The sequence below is a fragment of the Taudactylus pleione genome, unplaced genomic scaffold (assembly GCF_031769625.1).
Source record: "Taudactylus pleione unplaced genomic scaffold, aTauple2 ptg000674l, whole genome shotgun sequence".
NCBI classification, from domain to species: domain Eukaryota; kingdom Metazoa; phylum Chordata; class Amphibia; order Anura; family Myobatrachidae; genus Taudactylus; species Taudactylus pleione.
The window spans coordinates 587,808-604,966 of NW_028285076.1; the positions used below are offsets into that span (position 1 = coordinate 587,808).

The window sequence follows — 17,159 nt, forward strand, 5'->3', positions numbered from 1 at the left end:
TATGCAGTGAGTACTGCGTATGGGTTCGCTGAGGATAATTTATGCACGCCCCTGCAGCGGTGTTCGAACACACTTACACGTCTGCGTTAGCACGACCAACCCCCTGTCACCACCCACAAACGGCACTTCCTGTTAATCACTGAGCGATGGCTCTGCATACTGCCTGTGCTCACATTCCTGATCGCAACACCTGGTTCACGCACGCGCACTGCGTCTTATACGCAAGCGCATAAAACAAACATCATCCGGCCAGTCTGCACTACACTGACCAGTGTCCTGGACCACGGCCGGCGGTGCCCGCGCACCCCCCCCAATGCCGCCGGTATGATGGCGCCCAGGGCACGTGCCCTGATCACTCCCCTCTATATACACCACTGCATACCTGCAACATATATCGCAACATTGTCTCACAACTCTGCTACATTACTCCAAAACATTTGCTTATTTCCTGTATGGTTACAGTGGACTCTGGGTCTGATTCAGTATGGATCGTAACTGCGATTTCGGCTGCGATTACACACACAATCTCACTGCGATGATATGCTAATCCATTGCGATCGCTATGCCGTCGAAGCAACATAAGGACACCCACCTTACCTTACACACATCCGTAATACTTAGGAAGACTGCAAAACCATTGGTAACATCGAGTACAATCGGAGCTTCACGCACAATTGCATAAGCATAGGCAAATGCAGGCGCGGGATCTGGGTGCCTGTAAATCCCCCTCCCTAGCCCACACCATGACCACAATAGAAATACTGCATGTTCTCCCAGTAATGAGTACACCTATGCACCAACTAGGAGACCTGGAAAACATGCACTGTTAGGGTTGCTCTGCTATAGACCATTTATAGGGTTAATTATTAATACTGTTATCCAGTGCATAAGGAGATTATTATGTATAGTATATATATATGCTAGGTTCTTCTGCTCCTCCCACAGGCTCCCGTGTTGCTCCCATGCTCTGGAATGGTGCCCACATGTGAAATAAAAACATTCAGCTCAGGCAGGATGGCCCTACTACCGCATATAGGGCAGTATAGGGCATCATTCCACCATGCTGCACTTTATGACACTGTCGAAACTGGATTATTGGCTGAGACAATATCAGTTTAAAATTGAATCGCAGCGACGCCATTTTGCGAAATGGCCGCCTAAGCGCCATTTTAGATAAACTCACACTTTAGTACATGTGGCGATAATACTATTAGCATCATGCGAATGCATCTGTGACCATCGCCATAAGTTACGGCGATTCACCAAAAGCCTATTTCATGACTTTACATATTATAAAGGATATATTTCAGAAATGGCTTTACAGTATGTCAAAATTGGATTGCATTAGAAGAATAGAGCAAATGGCCATGTGACAACTAGCTTGTGTATATAAGCTTCCTGGATAGTGTCTGCTCTCACTACAGGTGGCCTGGCTCGAATACACACCTTACATTAGCAAGCTTCCTGCAATGAAATGACTTCAAAGACTAGAGTGTTATCTTAGGTCTGTGTCTTGTAGCTGGGCTATTTGCATTCACACAAGAGACTGGGAGAATAAAGAGTTTTTCTTTTGAAGCCTGGGAAAGGTGGGGGCTGCTGACAGAGGGGGCATGTGGAACTATCAGGCTCAGCATGTCACACTGCTAGATGTTCACTTAGTAAGATTTAAGTGCATCATTTCTCATACACACATTAATACGCACAATTGCGCTGTGAACTAGTCGCATATTAGCGAATGCATAGGACTTTGTATGAAACCGCTGTTTTATTAGCTTTATGCGCACGCATCTGCCCAAAGTTCCCGGCAGCCATTTTTAAATGTACTTCAAGCCTCGTTTTTAAAGCTCCAGCAGACATTGTATAAGATTTCTTCTAAGCTTCATATTATAAGCTCCAGTGGCCATTTCTAAATGTACTCGGAAGTCCGGTGGCCATCTTTAAATACATTAAGAATCTTATTACCATTCCAATGGCCATTTTTATCTAGACATTTCTCAAACCTCATATTAATATCACTATCATACTCTTAACCTTATTTCAATTACTTCAGACCATACAATAATCTTCTTTATCTTTCTATTAATATTACATACACTTATACATACATACATACATATGTATATGTATACATACAATCGAATAATATACCATACCATACTTAGATTAAGACTACATATTCCAATTACATTACTTATTGGTTTTATATTCCTAAATTGTCACCAGTATACTATTCTAAACCTATACTACAATATGCATATATTCATTCCACAAAACCAGACTTCTGACAATATCTAATATTCCATCATGTGTACCCCCATATACACATAACTGCACACAAGGATACATATATCCATCCATACAGATGTGTATATGTTTATGTAATGCTACCCATACCCAAGGGCAGAAGAAAAAAATAAATAAATTCATAATAAATCCAGAGCGATATCCAGTAGAGAGAGGTCATACTGTGTTCAGATCGATTGTATCATTTAGCCCATTAGGTACCAGAGTTTGTAACCTGAATATCCAGTATGCCTCTCTCCTGCATAGTCTGGTATACCTATCGCCCTCTCTTGAGGTATTCCCTACTTGTTCAATAGCTATAATATTGATGTTTTCTATTCCTCCTCGCGAACACTCAGAGAAATGTCTATATTATGCATTATTCCTCACTTTTTTCTCAAAATTCCATTTATGCTCCATAAATCTTATATTTAAAGTTCTTGTGGTACGGCCCACATATTGTAGGCCGCAACCACAGATTAGTACATATATTACAAACATGGATTTACAATTTATAAAAGTTTTAATCTTAAATTTTTCAAAGGATATATATGATCCAATTTCTGTAGTTTTCTTTTCCATATGTTTACAGGTATTACAATTTAGTCTTCCACATTTGTGGAAGCCTTGTGGTCTCTGTGGTATCCACGTATTTGTTTGTTTAAGGGGCTTTGTCTAAAAAAGCTAGGTGCTAGTTGACGCTTGACGTTATCTGATTTTCTAAATATTACTTGATCACATAATCCTGGGATCTTATTTAGGGTCTCATTCAATCTTAATAGAGGAAAATTATTCTTAATGATTCTTTTAATCCTATAGGCATCACTATTATACTTGGTTACAAATACCATTGACCTATCTTTCTCTTTTTCTTTTTTCCTTCTAGTGTCATCTAATAAGGCTTCTCTATTAATATCTTTAATCGATTCAAGTGCTTCATCCAATACCTTTTTGGGATAACCCTTTTCCACAAAAGAACCATACAGCTTAAGTATTTGTTCCAAATAGAGTTCGGGCGTAGAATAATTTATTTTTATCCTAAGGAACTGTCCCTTAGGTACATTATTTTTCCATTGTTTTAAGTGGCTACTTTTATAATTAATATATTTATTCTGATCTACCTTTTTAATATATGTTGTTGTTATAACAGTATTATCCCTGACGGTCAATGTGATATCCAAGAAGTTTATCTCAACCGGGTGCATACTACTATTCCTTAGGATAAAAATAAATTGTTCTACGCCCGAACTCTATTTGGAACAAATACTTAAGCTGTATGGTTCTTTTGTGGAACAGGGTTATCCCAAAAAGGTATTGGATGAAGCACTTGAATCGATTAAAGATATTAATAGAGAAGCCTTATTAGATGACACTAGAAGGAAAAAAGAAAAAGAGAAAGTTAGGTCAATGGTATTTGTAACCAATTATAATAGTGACGCCTATAGGATTAAAAGGATCATTAAGAATCATTTTCCTCTATTAAGATTGGACGAGACCCTAAATAAGACCCCAGGATTATGTGATCAAGTAATATTTAGAAAATCAGATAACCTCAAGCGTCAACTAGCACCTAGCTTTTTTAGAAAAAAGCCCCTTAAACATACAAATACGTGGATACCACAGAGCCCACAAGGCTTCCACAAATGTGGAAGACTAAATTGTAATACCTGTAAACATATGGAAAAGAAACTACAGAAATTGGATCATATATATCCTTTGAAAAATTTAAGATTAAAACTTTTATAAATTGTAAATCCATATTTGTAATATATGTACTAATCTGTGGTTGCGGCCTACAATATGTGGGCCATACCACAAAAACTTTAACTATAAGATTTATGGAGCATAAACAGAATAATGAGAAAAAAAATGAGGAATAATGCATTATATAGACATTTCTCTGAGTGTTCGCGAGGTGGAATAGAAAACATCAATATTATAGCTATTGAACAAGTAGGGAATACCTCAAGGGACGACGATAGGTATACCAGACTATGCAGGAGAGAGGCATACTGGATATTCAGGTTACAAACTCTGGTACCTAATGGGCTAAATGATACAATCAAACTGAACACAGTATGACCTCTCTCCTACTGGATATCGCTCTGGATTTATTATGAATGTATTTATTTTTTTCTTCTCCCCTTGGGTATGGGTAGCATTATATATAAATGTACACATCTGTACGGACGGATATATGTATCCTTGTGTGCAGTTATGTGTATATGGGGGTACACATGATGGAATATTAGATATTGTCAGAAGTCTGGCATTGTGGAATGAATATATGCATATTGTAGTATAGGTTAATAGTATACTGGTGACAATTTAGGAATAAAAAACCAATAAGTAAAGTAATTGGAATATGTAGTCTTAATCTAAGTATGGTATGGTATATTATTCGATTGTATGTATACATATACATGTATGTATGTATGTATAAGTGTATGTAATATTAATAGAAAGATAAAGAAGATTATTGTATGGTCTGAAGTAATTGAAATAAGGTTAAGAGATATAAAGATGGTTATGAGTATGATAGCGATATTAATATGAGGTTTGAGAAATGTCTAGATAAAAATGGCCATTGGAATGGTAATAAGATTCTTAATGTATTTAAAGATGACCACCGGACTTCAAAGAACATTTAGAAATGGTCGCTGGAGCTTATAATATGAAGCTTAGGAGAAATCTTATACAATGGCTGCCGGAGCTTTAAAAACGAGGCTTGAAGTACATTTAAAAATGGCTGCCAGGATCTACAAATGAGGCTAGGAATACATCCTAAAATGGCCGCTGGAGTCTAATTAAAGACATTTCCCAAAGTGAGGCTTGGAACACATATACAAGTGAGTTCCTCTTTTTTTAAAGATGGCCGCCGGAGCCTGAGAATGAGGCTTGGCACGCATTTCAAAATGGCCACCGGAGCCTTACAATGAGGCTTGACACGCATTTCAAAATGGCCACAGGAGTCTATTTGGGGATGATGCCTAAGATGAGGCTTGGAACGCATAGCACCAGTGAGCGCATGCGCGACCAACTAACAAGGAAGGAGAGACCCACGCTATAAAAACGGGTCTAAGGGGAGATTAGTTATACATCTGAGGAAGCGCTGATAGCATTAACAGGCGGAGAAACGCGTTATTTACCCCTTATCTACAGGAGACTGCACAGTTGAATGACTTTTCAGATGATCTAATCCAGGAGAGAAGTATACATTTCTGTTCAAGCTATTTCAAACTGACTATGTGTTCTGGTATAAACAGCCAGTAACAGGAATTACAAACAGCTGGTAAAAACTCCCTGGAAGCCTGGGCTGTGCTCTTGTATAATTATTATCAGGAACCTGCCAGAGAAACGGTGTCTGTGTCATAAAGTACAGCATGATGGAATGATTATAACAACTACAATACAAAAGTTGGTTATTGGATAAAAGGATGTTATTTGAACTGATTGTTACAAAGTGACTTTTCTATAACAAAAGCCTCCTATGTTGTCTAATTTTACCTTTTATTTCTTTTTTATAAGCATGCTATTTTTAAGCCATTCTAATGAGCGATTACAATGATCATGTGGTGTTTTGAATAGAAGTGTTCCAAAAGTATAACATTTTATTGGAATATTAAGTACCCACTGGATTGGAAGCATTGTGCAATATTTAATTAAGTCTATATAATATAGCTGTAGTTCTGCAGATAGATCACTGTACATGTAACAAATAAGAGAATAAACAGTGCACGGTATGAAGATATAAGTCTCTGGGGTAGAGGAGACATAACACAGCCTGTCATCAACTCATGCATAGATAACTGAGTGTTAACAAAAAAGGAGCATCTAACCCTTTGACCTGTCACATGGCAAAAGGCAGCTAAGCATAGACAAACAAATGCAGATTTGCACAGAACAGAGTAGACTTAACTAGCAGAGTGCAGAACATTAACTTGTCACATGAGATCACTAACAAGACAATATGATATTTGTGAGACGCTAGGTCCAAAAATGGCCTCAAGAAGTTGTAAACATGATGTAGACTCATTTTGCTATATTTCTGGCAAATTTATCAAAATAAGAGATAAAAAATTTGCTTTGACTATGAATTTAAAGCTTTGTGAAGCTTATGAAGCTTTTTTAAAACTACCCAGTCGAAGTCAAGATAAAAATTGGGCACCTCATTTCTCATGTAATAACTGCAAAAACAATTTAGAAGGTAAGTAGACAATACATCTTTTAAGCCAATTTAAACTACAGTTTTAATATTTTTTCATTGCTTATGATAGTTTTTTTATTTTTAGCCTGGTATCGGGGAGAATTTTTTTTATGTTTGCAGTGCCAAGAATATGAAGGGAACCCACTGATCATCTTCAAGATTGCTATTTTTGTATAGTTAACCCAAGTAAGCGTCAGGCTGGCAAAAATGTCAAAAATATTTTTTATCCAGATCTACCTTCAATGTCTGCTCCAGTGCCCCATAGTGAAAATTTTCCTGTACCTTCTCATCCAGAGCTGAATGATTCCCAAGTGCCTGCATCACAAACTTCTAGTAGTAGCTATGACAGATATGACTTCGTGATCAAATTAGTATGTTGTGAACCACACCTCATTAACTCAAAAGAGCTAAATGACTTAGTTAGAGATCTGAACATGCCCAAAAGTAAAGCAGAAATCCTAGCTTTTCGGTTGAAACAGTAGAATTTGCTTCAAACAAATGCTAAAATAAGTGCTCAAAGAAAGCATCATGAAGCATTTTCTTGCTTTTTCACTAAAGACGACAGATTTTGCTATTGTAATGATGTGAAAGGCTTGTTTGAAGAAATTGGAATCCCATGCATTCCTTCTGACTGGCATCTTTCATAGACGTAGTATAAAAACAATGAAGAGCGCTGGGCAGTGGTAAATAATTTATTACTCAAAAAAATCCCTTTCAAAATACATATAATAAAATCTTAATAACATAAATTGACATGTGCACAGGATAAAATCTGGCCAGACTCGATAATATTAATAAGGCACCTTAAATGCTAATGAGACATGATTAAGCAAGATGGTAACATGCAATAAAGGGTTAATGGAAATGCATATGATTAACTGCAAAGCGTCTCATACATCCAGCTCAGCCAGCATTAGTACAGTAAGTGGGAGATGTTAGTACTAATTCTATAATCTGTATTCCAAATGAGTGTTAGTTATTGATGCAGCGCATACAACTTGTAGGGTTAACAGGCAGCAGTGGAAATTACACCTGTATAAAGATGAAGCTGTAAGCCGGCATCCCGGCAAACACAGCTATATGACAACTTGCCTGCCTCTTGGGAAATCCAAGCGATGGGCAGTGGCTGAACCGCGTGGAGAGGCGGTGAGCTTCACCGCTATCGCCGGAGTCAAGTGGGTGGTGGCTGCGAAGTAGATGGATGTCGGCATCTGTGCCTGCAAAGGTCCCGGCAAGGGGCTGTCAGGGGTGAAGTGAGCGGTGGCGCTGTCTCGCTCGGGCCCAATGGGAAGGTGACCCGGGGGTGAAGATGCAGGCCACGTGTGGATCTGTGGAAGTCCTGACAGGCTGAATAGGACAGCGTGTGCGCCTGTTCCTGTGAGAGTTGTCGGTATAGTGGAACACAGGTGGGCTGGCAGCAGCTGATAGACCAATGGGGTGCTCTCTGAGTCAGGGAAGCACAGGAAACCACTGACGCGTTTCTCGACCAATGAAAAAGGCCGTTTCATCACAGGTAACCAGTGTGCAGAAGTACACTCTATTTATACTGACAATGATTAATTAAACATTCGCACATGAGATAATTAAAAACCATTTCAATTAACCATTTTGTTTCTGATGGGACAAATAAAATAAATAATATTAAAAAACCTCTACATATCTAAGATAGAGAGTTGTTTATATGTACACAATAATAAATCCATGATGTACTAGATAAATAACTTTATCTATATATGAATATATGGACCGGACATACATATATAAACAGGATTTATGCATATATATTTTGTTTAGTCGATATAATTATATTGTCACACGATTGTAAATATATATATATATATATACACCCACGCGGCCGTATGTAAAATATATAAAATATAATATAAAATATAAATACACATAATTAGCAATCTTCCTATCATATTGAAAAATAAGTAAATAATCTAAAACTTATATATATAATAACAATGATGGTGAATATAAATAATAATAATATATACTACAATAAATATAATGTATAATGAAATACTAGTGTTGATACACAATAAACAAACTTAACAAAATACTGCAATGGACCGATGGACATCTAAATCCAATAATTAATCCATAAGTAAAACCATATGGATAACAATAATGAGAAAAAATAAGGAATTTTTTTATACATATATATATATACACACAAATAAAAATAAATATAAAAATAATAATAATAAAGGAAATAATAAAAATAATGATAATCCTAATGATAATAATATTATTATATTAATATACTAATGTCCAAATTGCTTCGGTCATCTATGTAGGAAGAAGTGTGTGTATATAACACTCCATGTATAATTGCCTATAAATGCTTATAAATACTACTGAAGACCTAATAACAAAATATCATTGAAAATGAATATATCACTCTCATAAGATCCTTAAACAGGGGATATAAACATATCACAGAACTAAAAGGGTTCTGTCCATGGTGGAACCAGGATGTGACTGTGGGGACCCAAAGTGTCACTAACTAGTCTAACCCTGAATAGGATCTAATATAGACACATGTATGGAATCTAAATAAACTAGAAATGATTAAGTTCTACTGTATCGTTCAAACCGAAAGGCATCAAAGTATCTAACTGGAATATCCAGAAGGCTTCTCTTCTACATAATTTGAGAAACCTATCACCTCCTCTCGATGTATTTGGAATCTGTTCTAAGGCCATAACTGAAAGACCTTCAAGATCTCCTTTAAGGCAAACAGCTGCATGTCGAGATAGACTATGGGTTTTAGTGCCATTCAGTATATTCTGTCTGTGTTCAGCAAACCTAACATGTAGGGGCCGAATGGTCCTACCCACATATTGGATGCCACACTTGCATTGAATGACATAAATAACATATGTAGATTTACAGTTCATATAATTTGAAATATTCTACTTTTTCTTATTATGAATAGAAACTACTTCTGTCGCTTTATTCTTACAAAAATTGCAGGTTATGCATCTTACTCCACTACATTTAAAAAATCCAGATGGTTTCGGGGGTAACCAGGAGATCGTACTGAAATTGGGGTCTTTGGTTTGGCCTCTGAATAAACTGGGAGCTAAAAATTGTTTAAGATTGGATGCCTTTCTGAATACAACCCTTTGTTGGTCGTCAAGAACAGAGCTCAAAACCCTATCTGCTCTTAGAAGTGAAGTATTTGTAGAAATAATCCTTTTTATAGCATAAGCTGATGTATTATATTGTGTAATGAAAGGAATCTTTTCTTTCGAATCTACATTCTCTGAAGTTGATTTCAAATATTTGGATTTGTGACCAAGTAATGAAATCCTATCCAGATCAGTGACTTCCTTTAGTGCTTTGTCAAGAAGACCATGTGGGTATCCTTGTTTCAAAAAGCTGTCATATAATCCTTGGGCTTGATCTCGAAATAATTCTATATTGGAATAGTTTCTCCTTATACAGAGAAATTGACCTTTGGGTATATTATTCTTCGAAGGATTATAATGACCACTAGAATAATTTAGATAATTCCCACAATCTACTGGTTTTCTATAGGTGGAAGTCATGATCTGATTATCTACTACTGTCAGCGTGATATCCAGAAAATTAATCGATGATGAACTGTAAGTGCTAGTGAACTTCAACCCAAAAGTGTTAGTATTGAGGTGTTGTGTGAAAGAGAGAATAGAATTGGAGTCCCCATCCCAAATGAAAAACAAATCATCAATAAATCTGCCATAGAGGACCAGGGGCGCCCCAAATCCACGCTCCCACACATGGTGATCTTCAAATCTGCCCATGTAAAGATTTGCGAAACTCGGGGCGAACCTGGTCCCCATGGCAGTCCCCCGTGTCTGTAGATAATACAGTGAATCAAAACAAAAATAATTGTGCTCTAAAATAAATCTAATACTATCCAAAATGAAATGACGTGATGCCCATGTCATTGTGGGATCATGGCCCAAATAATGATTAATGGCAAGAAGACCCATTTCATGTGGTATGTTTGTATATAACGATTCTACATCGCAAGTTAATAAATAATACGAATCTTGCTATTTGATTGTATTGATGAGGTTCAAGAAATGAGTCGTATCTTTAATATATGAGGGTAAGGACACCACGTATTTCTGTAAGTAAGTGTCAACAAAAAAAGAAAGATTACTAGTGAGGGCCCAATACCTAAAATGATCGGACGCCCTGGTGGATCAGTGAGTGTTTTGTGAATTTTGGGCAAATGATAATAAATGGGTGTGATAGGGTGGATATTGTGAAGAAATTCAAAAATTTCTCTGGATATCACGCTGCATGATAGAGCATCATCTAAAAGGTCCCTAAGGTCTGCTCCATAGCTATGAGTAGGACCGTGAGGAAGTCTACAGTAAAAAGACTGATTCTCCAACTGTCTAAAAGCTTCTTTCATATAGTCCTCAGTATTTTGTATTACTAACCCACCGCCTTTATCGGCTTGTTTAATAGTCAGATTCTTATCCTTTGTCAATTTTTTGAGAGCTATTCTCTCTGCTCTCATGAGATCACTCAGATGAGTACTTTCTGTTTTTATACAGAGATTTCTAAAGTCTTCCATTGTCGTACTGTAGAAACTCTCTATAAAAGGTCATCGATGTTGTAAAGGGTAGAAGTTTGAGGGTCTTTTCAATAGAGTTTGATTTTTATGATTGATGTTATAAATCTGTGTCGGATTTAAGGACGACTCTGTGTCAACTTCCAGATAAGAAACTGAAGGTCCTTCACTTTCTCTACTTAAGGACTCTAGAATTTCAAGGGAAATCCTATCGTCCATATCAAGAACAATAGGATGACCCTCTAACTGTTTATTTTTGAGAGATTTTAATGCAAAAAAACGTTTCCGACTAAGGGTCCTAACATATTTATTTAAATCAACAAAAAGTGTTAATAAATTGGGTTTAGTTGCCGGAGCAAATTTTAATCCCTTTTGAAGTAAGGACAATTCATTATCTGTTAAAATTTTGTCCGATAGATTAAATATGCCTTTACTGTCCTTTATCGCCATCTTACACTTTTGTTGGGATTTCTTATGTCGGTTACTTCCTCGTCTTCCTCTAACTCTAAATCTCTGTTTCTTTTGGTCGACCAACTTGTTCTTAACCCCGTTTTGTGTATCTGAGAAGTTGATGGGGGAGTGAATTGATGTGTCCGAGGGTCTATCCCTAAAAAATGTGAGGCAGTAGATGAATTAGACACCATTGGTTTATTCTTTTAATTATAGGTAGTTCTTACTGTCCTTATATCTTGAATGGGGGTATTAGTTACTTCGGTCAGATTATCAAACCGATTCTGATGTTCAAAGTCTGACCAAGAGTTATTCTTTCTAGTTCTGAAGTTATCAGATCTAGGGACATACCTATTATTAGATCTATTCGGCATTATTTTATCCCCAATGAATTCAGGAATTTTATCTGATTGTCTGTTATTATAACGCGCGGGATGAGAAGATCTAGAACTAGATCTATCTGAATACTGCATACGGTGAGATCTATTGTAAGTCCTAATTTGACCTTTATTATAATCACTTTGATCTCTTGACAACTTCCTATTCTTATTATCAATTAGTGATTTTTCAAAATGTTCAATCTTTTTAATGACTTGCTTATCTCTATTGTCAAAATCTGGATGTTTATCATATTCTTTTAAGGATGTTTTTAATTTCTCCATTTCTAACTGAATATTTGCAATTTTACTTTCTCTATGTTAAATCAAAAGTTGCATTAGGTTAATGGAGCATTGATCTAGAGCAGCATCCCACTGTTCAGTAAATATAATATCATCCTTAAATGAACATGATTTGAAGATCCTCAAACCTCTTGGGATTAGTCCTTTATCAATATATTTTTGAAGCATGATTTTATCCCACCAATGGCGAGTTTCTGCCAAAGAAAGAGATTCAATCTTATTAAAAAGCTGATGCATATCATCTTTCATATCATCAAGAACAATCATCACATCATTCTCTGGATCATCCAGAAAATTTTTTCTTCTCTGTAGACGTTCTGTCAAACATTTTAGGCCTGACATCCTGCCTAAAGCTGCTCGGTTTCAGCAAAAAATCTTAGCCAAGAAAAAAGAAAGGAGGACACAGGGTCCTACCAAGCGCTAAAAACTATATGTGTCCAGTCCAAAAAAAAAATATTTTACATAAAACAATCTTTGTCCCAATCAAAAAACAAATATGGAAATATAATTAATAAACAATTAGAAAAATTGCCACTGTCCTGCTGCTCAACTCAAAAACGGGATGCTGAGTCCCAGATGGATCTAGTATAAAAACAATGAAGAGCGCTGGGCAGTGGTAAATAATTTATTACTCAAAAAAATCCCTTTCAAAATACATATAATAAAATCTTAATAACATAAATTGACATGTGCACAGGATAAAATCTGGCCAGACTCGATAATATTAATAAGGCACCTTAAATGCTAATGAGACATGATTAAGCAAGATGGTAACATGCAATAAAGGGTTAATGGAAATGCATATGATTAACTGCAAAGCGTCTCATACATCCAGCTCAGCCAGCATTAGTACAGTAAGTGGGAGATGTTAGTACTAATTCTATAATCTGTATTCCAAATGAGTGTTAGTTATTGATGCAGCGCACACAACTTGTAGGGTTAACAGGCAGCAGTGGAAATTACACCTGTATAAAGATGAAGCTGTAAGCCGGCGTCCCAGCAAACACAGCTATATGACAACTTGCCTGCCTCTTGGGAAATCCAAGCGATGGGCACTGGCTGAACCGCGTGGAGAGGCGGTGAGCTGCACCGCTATCGCCGGAGTCAAGCGGGTGGTGGCTGCGAAGAAGATGGATGTCGGCGTCTGTGCCTGCAAAGGTCCCGGCAAGGGGCTGTCAGGGGTGAAGTGAGCGGTGGCGCTGTCTCGCTCGGGCCCAATGGGAAGGTGACCCGGGGGCGAAGATGCAGGCCATATTAAGATGGTTGGCTTTCTGATGGGAATGCAAGGCGGTTATACTAAATATCCTTGCTACCTTTGCTTATGGGACAGTAGAGCAGACACAGCGCATTACCAACAGCACTCATGGCCTAAACGGACCGTGTTCCAGATAGGAAAACATAATGTCAAATGGGAGACAATTGTGGAGCCTAAACACGTATTGATGCCTTCATTGCATATAAAATTAGGCCTTGTGAAGCAATTCGTAAAGGCTCTTCGTCAAGATTCTGAAGCTTTTCCCTAAGTTATCCGAAGCCAAAGTTAAAGCCGGTATTTTCGTCGGACCACAAATAAAGAAAATAATGGCCAGTGACGAGTTTCCACAGCTACTCGACACTCACAAAAGACAAGCCTTACAGCAGTGGTTCATGGTTTTCTCGGAAACAACAGAGCTGAGAATTACAAAGAGCTTATTTCAACTATGCTTGATAACTTTAAACTCATGGGTTGCAGAATGTCCCTTAAAGTGCATACAGTATGTTACATGCTCACTTGGACCAATTTAAAGATAACATGGGTGCCTTTTCGGAAGAGCAAGGTGAACATTTTCATAAAGATGTGATGGACTTTGAACGTCGTTATCAGGGGTAATACAATGAGAGTACAATGGGGGATTATATTTGGGGCTAATACGAGAAAGTCCATGCAATCACACCTACAAGAAATACGAAATATATTCATTTCTAAACTTTTTTTTATATATTCTGTTACAGTAGTTATTTGTTTAAAAAAATAATTTGTAAATAAAAGTAATTCAAATTCATAACAATAGTTTGTTTGATTTTTACATACAATAAAGGTATGAAAATAGGGAAATTTTCTTAAAATCCGTAATTTCATTCTGATGGCTACAAAAGCAAACTTTTTTGGGTAAAACTATTTTTTCTTTAATTAGTAATGTGGAAGAAATAAAAATCAGATATGCAGAACTGAGACTCAAAATTCGTGTTGACCGGTGTTATTTGCCTTTATGCATGCATCGCAATGCGCGAAGGCAGCAGTGCATTCACGGAGGCCCATTGCAGATTGATTGACAAGAATTGACCGTTTGAGGGTGTTGACAGGGGGTGGTTATCGAAACGCAGGCATGCCTGGCCTATTGGATGCTGTTACGTAGGCATGCATAAATTAGCCACTACAATTGCATATGCAGCTCTGCGTGGCTTAAGAGCTCCTTGTCCTGCGGCAGGTCAGACCTTCTGCAAGGATAAAATGGCCACTGATGTACTTCGATGGTACTGATGTTTAAGTAGGTATGCGTAGTCGCACACAGGTGAGAAGGCAGTAGTGGGCGTCTTTATGCTCGGGTGATCTTTGCTAACATTAGAATAGACGCAGTTGCGGTCACATTAGCGTCCATCTCTGAATCAGGCCCATAATGCTCCCCCCCATCCCACAGTGCTTCCCCCCATTCCACATAGTGCTATCCCCCTGCCTCCCATTCCACAAAGTGCTTTCCCTGCCCACCATCCAACAAAGTGCTCCCACCATCTCAAATAGTGCTTCCCCCAATTCCACATAGTGCTATCCCCCTGCCTCCCATTCAACAAAGTATTTATCCAGCAGCCATCCCACAAAGTGATTTCACCCATCCCACATAGTGCTATACCCTGCCTCCCATTTCACATAGTGCTTTCCCTGCCCACCATCCAACATAGTGCTCCCACCATCCCACATAGTGCTTACCCCCATTCCACATAGTGCTTCCCCCCATTCCACATAGTGCTATTCCCTGCCTCCCATTCCATTACGTGCTTTCCCTGCCCACCATCCAACAAAGTGCTCCCACCATCCCACATAGTGCTTACCCCCATTACACATAGTGCTTCCCCCATTCCATAGTGCTATCCACCTGCCTCCAATTCAAGTATTTACCCAGCCCCATCCCACATAGTGCTATACCCTGCTTCCCATTCCACATAGTGCTTTCCCTGCCTCCCATTCCACAAAGTGCTTTCCCTGCCCCCAATCCCACATAGTGCTTCCCCCATCCCACATAGTGCTATAACCTGAGTCCCATTCCACAAAGTACTTTCCCTGCCCACCATCCAACATAGTGCACCCCCATCCCACATAGTGCTTCTCCCCATTCCACATAGTGCTTCCAACCATCCCACATAGTTCTATCACGTGCATCCCATTCCACATAGTGCTTTCCCTGCCTCCCATCCCACATAGTGCTCTCCCCTGCCTCCCATTCCACATATTTCGTCCCCTTATTCCACATAGTGCTTTCTCTTGCCTCCAATTCCATAGTGCTTTCCCTGCCCCCCATCCCACATAGTGCTTCCCCATTCCACATACTGCTATCCCCTGCCTCCCATTCCACAAAGTGCTTTCCCTGCCCCATCCCACATAGTGATTCCCCATCCCACATAGTGCTTCCCCCATCCCATAGTACTTCCCCCCATCCCACATAGTGCTTCCTCATCCCACATACTGTAGTCCATCCCACATAGTGCTATCCCGTACCTCCCTTCCCACATAGTGCTTTCCCAGCCCCATCCCACATAGTGCTTTCCCAGCCCCCATCCCACATAGTGCTTTCCCTGCCCCCATCCCACATATTACTTTCCCTAGCCCACATAGTGCTTCCCCATCCCACATAGTGTTATCCCCTGCCTCCCATTCCACATAGTGCTTTCCCTGCCCCCATCCCACATCGTGCTTCCCCCAATTCTACATAGTGCTTCCGCCCATTCCAGATAGTGCTTCCCCCATTCCACATAGAGCTTCGCCCCATCCCACATAGTGCTATCCCCTACCTCCTATTCCACATAGTACTTTCCCTGCCCCATCCCGCATAGTGCTTCCCCCATCCCACCTAGTACTTCCCCCATCCCACATAGTGCTATCTCCTATATCCCTTTCCATAGTGCTTTCCCTCCCCCATCCCACATAGTGCTATCCCCTATATCCCATTCCATAGTGGTTTCCCTCCCCCCATCCCACATAGTGCTTTCCCCCATCCCACATAGTGCTTCCCCCATCCCACTATCCCCTGCCTACCATCCCATAGAGTGCCTGCCTTCCTTTCCACATAGTGCTTTCCCAGCCCCCATCCCACATAGTGCTTTCCCAGCCCCACCCACATAGTGCTTTCCCTGCCCCTCATCCCACATAGTGCTTTCCCTAACCCCCTTAATGCTTCCCCCAATTTCACATAGTGCTTCCCCATCCCACATAGTGCTATCCCCTATATCCCATTCCATAGTGCTTTCCTTGCCCCATCACACATAGTGCTTCGCCCCATCCCAGATAGTGCTTCCCCCATCCCACATAGTACTATCCCCTGCCTCCCATCCCATAGAGTGCTTGCCCCCCTTCCCACATTGTGCTTCCCCCATCCCACATAGTGCTTTCCCAGCCACATCTCACATAGTGCTTTCCCTGCCCCCATCCCACATAGTGCTTTCCCCAACCCACATAGTGCTTCCCCATCACACATAGTGCTTCGCCATCCCACATAGTGCTTACACACATCCCACATAGTGCTTCCCCCATCCCACATAGTGCTTTCTCTTGCCTCCCATTCCACAAAGTGCTTTCCCTGCCCCCATCCCACATAGTGCTTTCCCTGCCAACCATCAAACATAGTGCTTCCTCCATCCCACAAAGTGCTTTCCCTGCCCCATTACACATAGTACATTCCCTGCCCCATTACACATACTGTTTTCCCTG

General features: G+C 39.3%; 1 protein-coding gene across 1 annotated transcript in view; it reads left to right on the forward strand.

The window, feature by feature from the left end:
* Window positions 1–13,991: 13,991 nt before the first annotated feature.
* The window catches only part of LOC148478156 (embryonic protein UVS.2-like), a 180,350-nt gene continuing 177,182 nt past the window's right edge, over window positions 13,992–17,159 (forward strand). Inside the window, exon 1 of the mRNA XM_088455860.1 lies at window positions 13,992–14,065. Coding sequence (XP_088311986.1) covers window positions 13,992–14,065 — 74 coding nt within the window. The remainder of the gene's footprint in view (window positions 14,066–17,159) is intronic.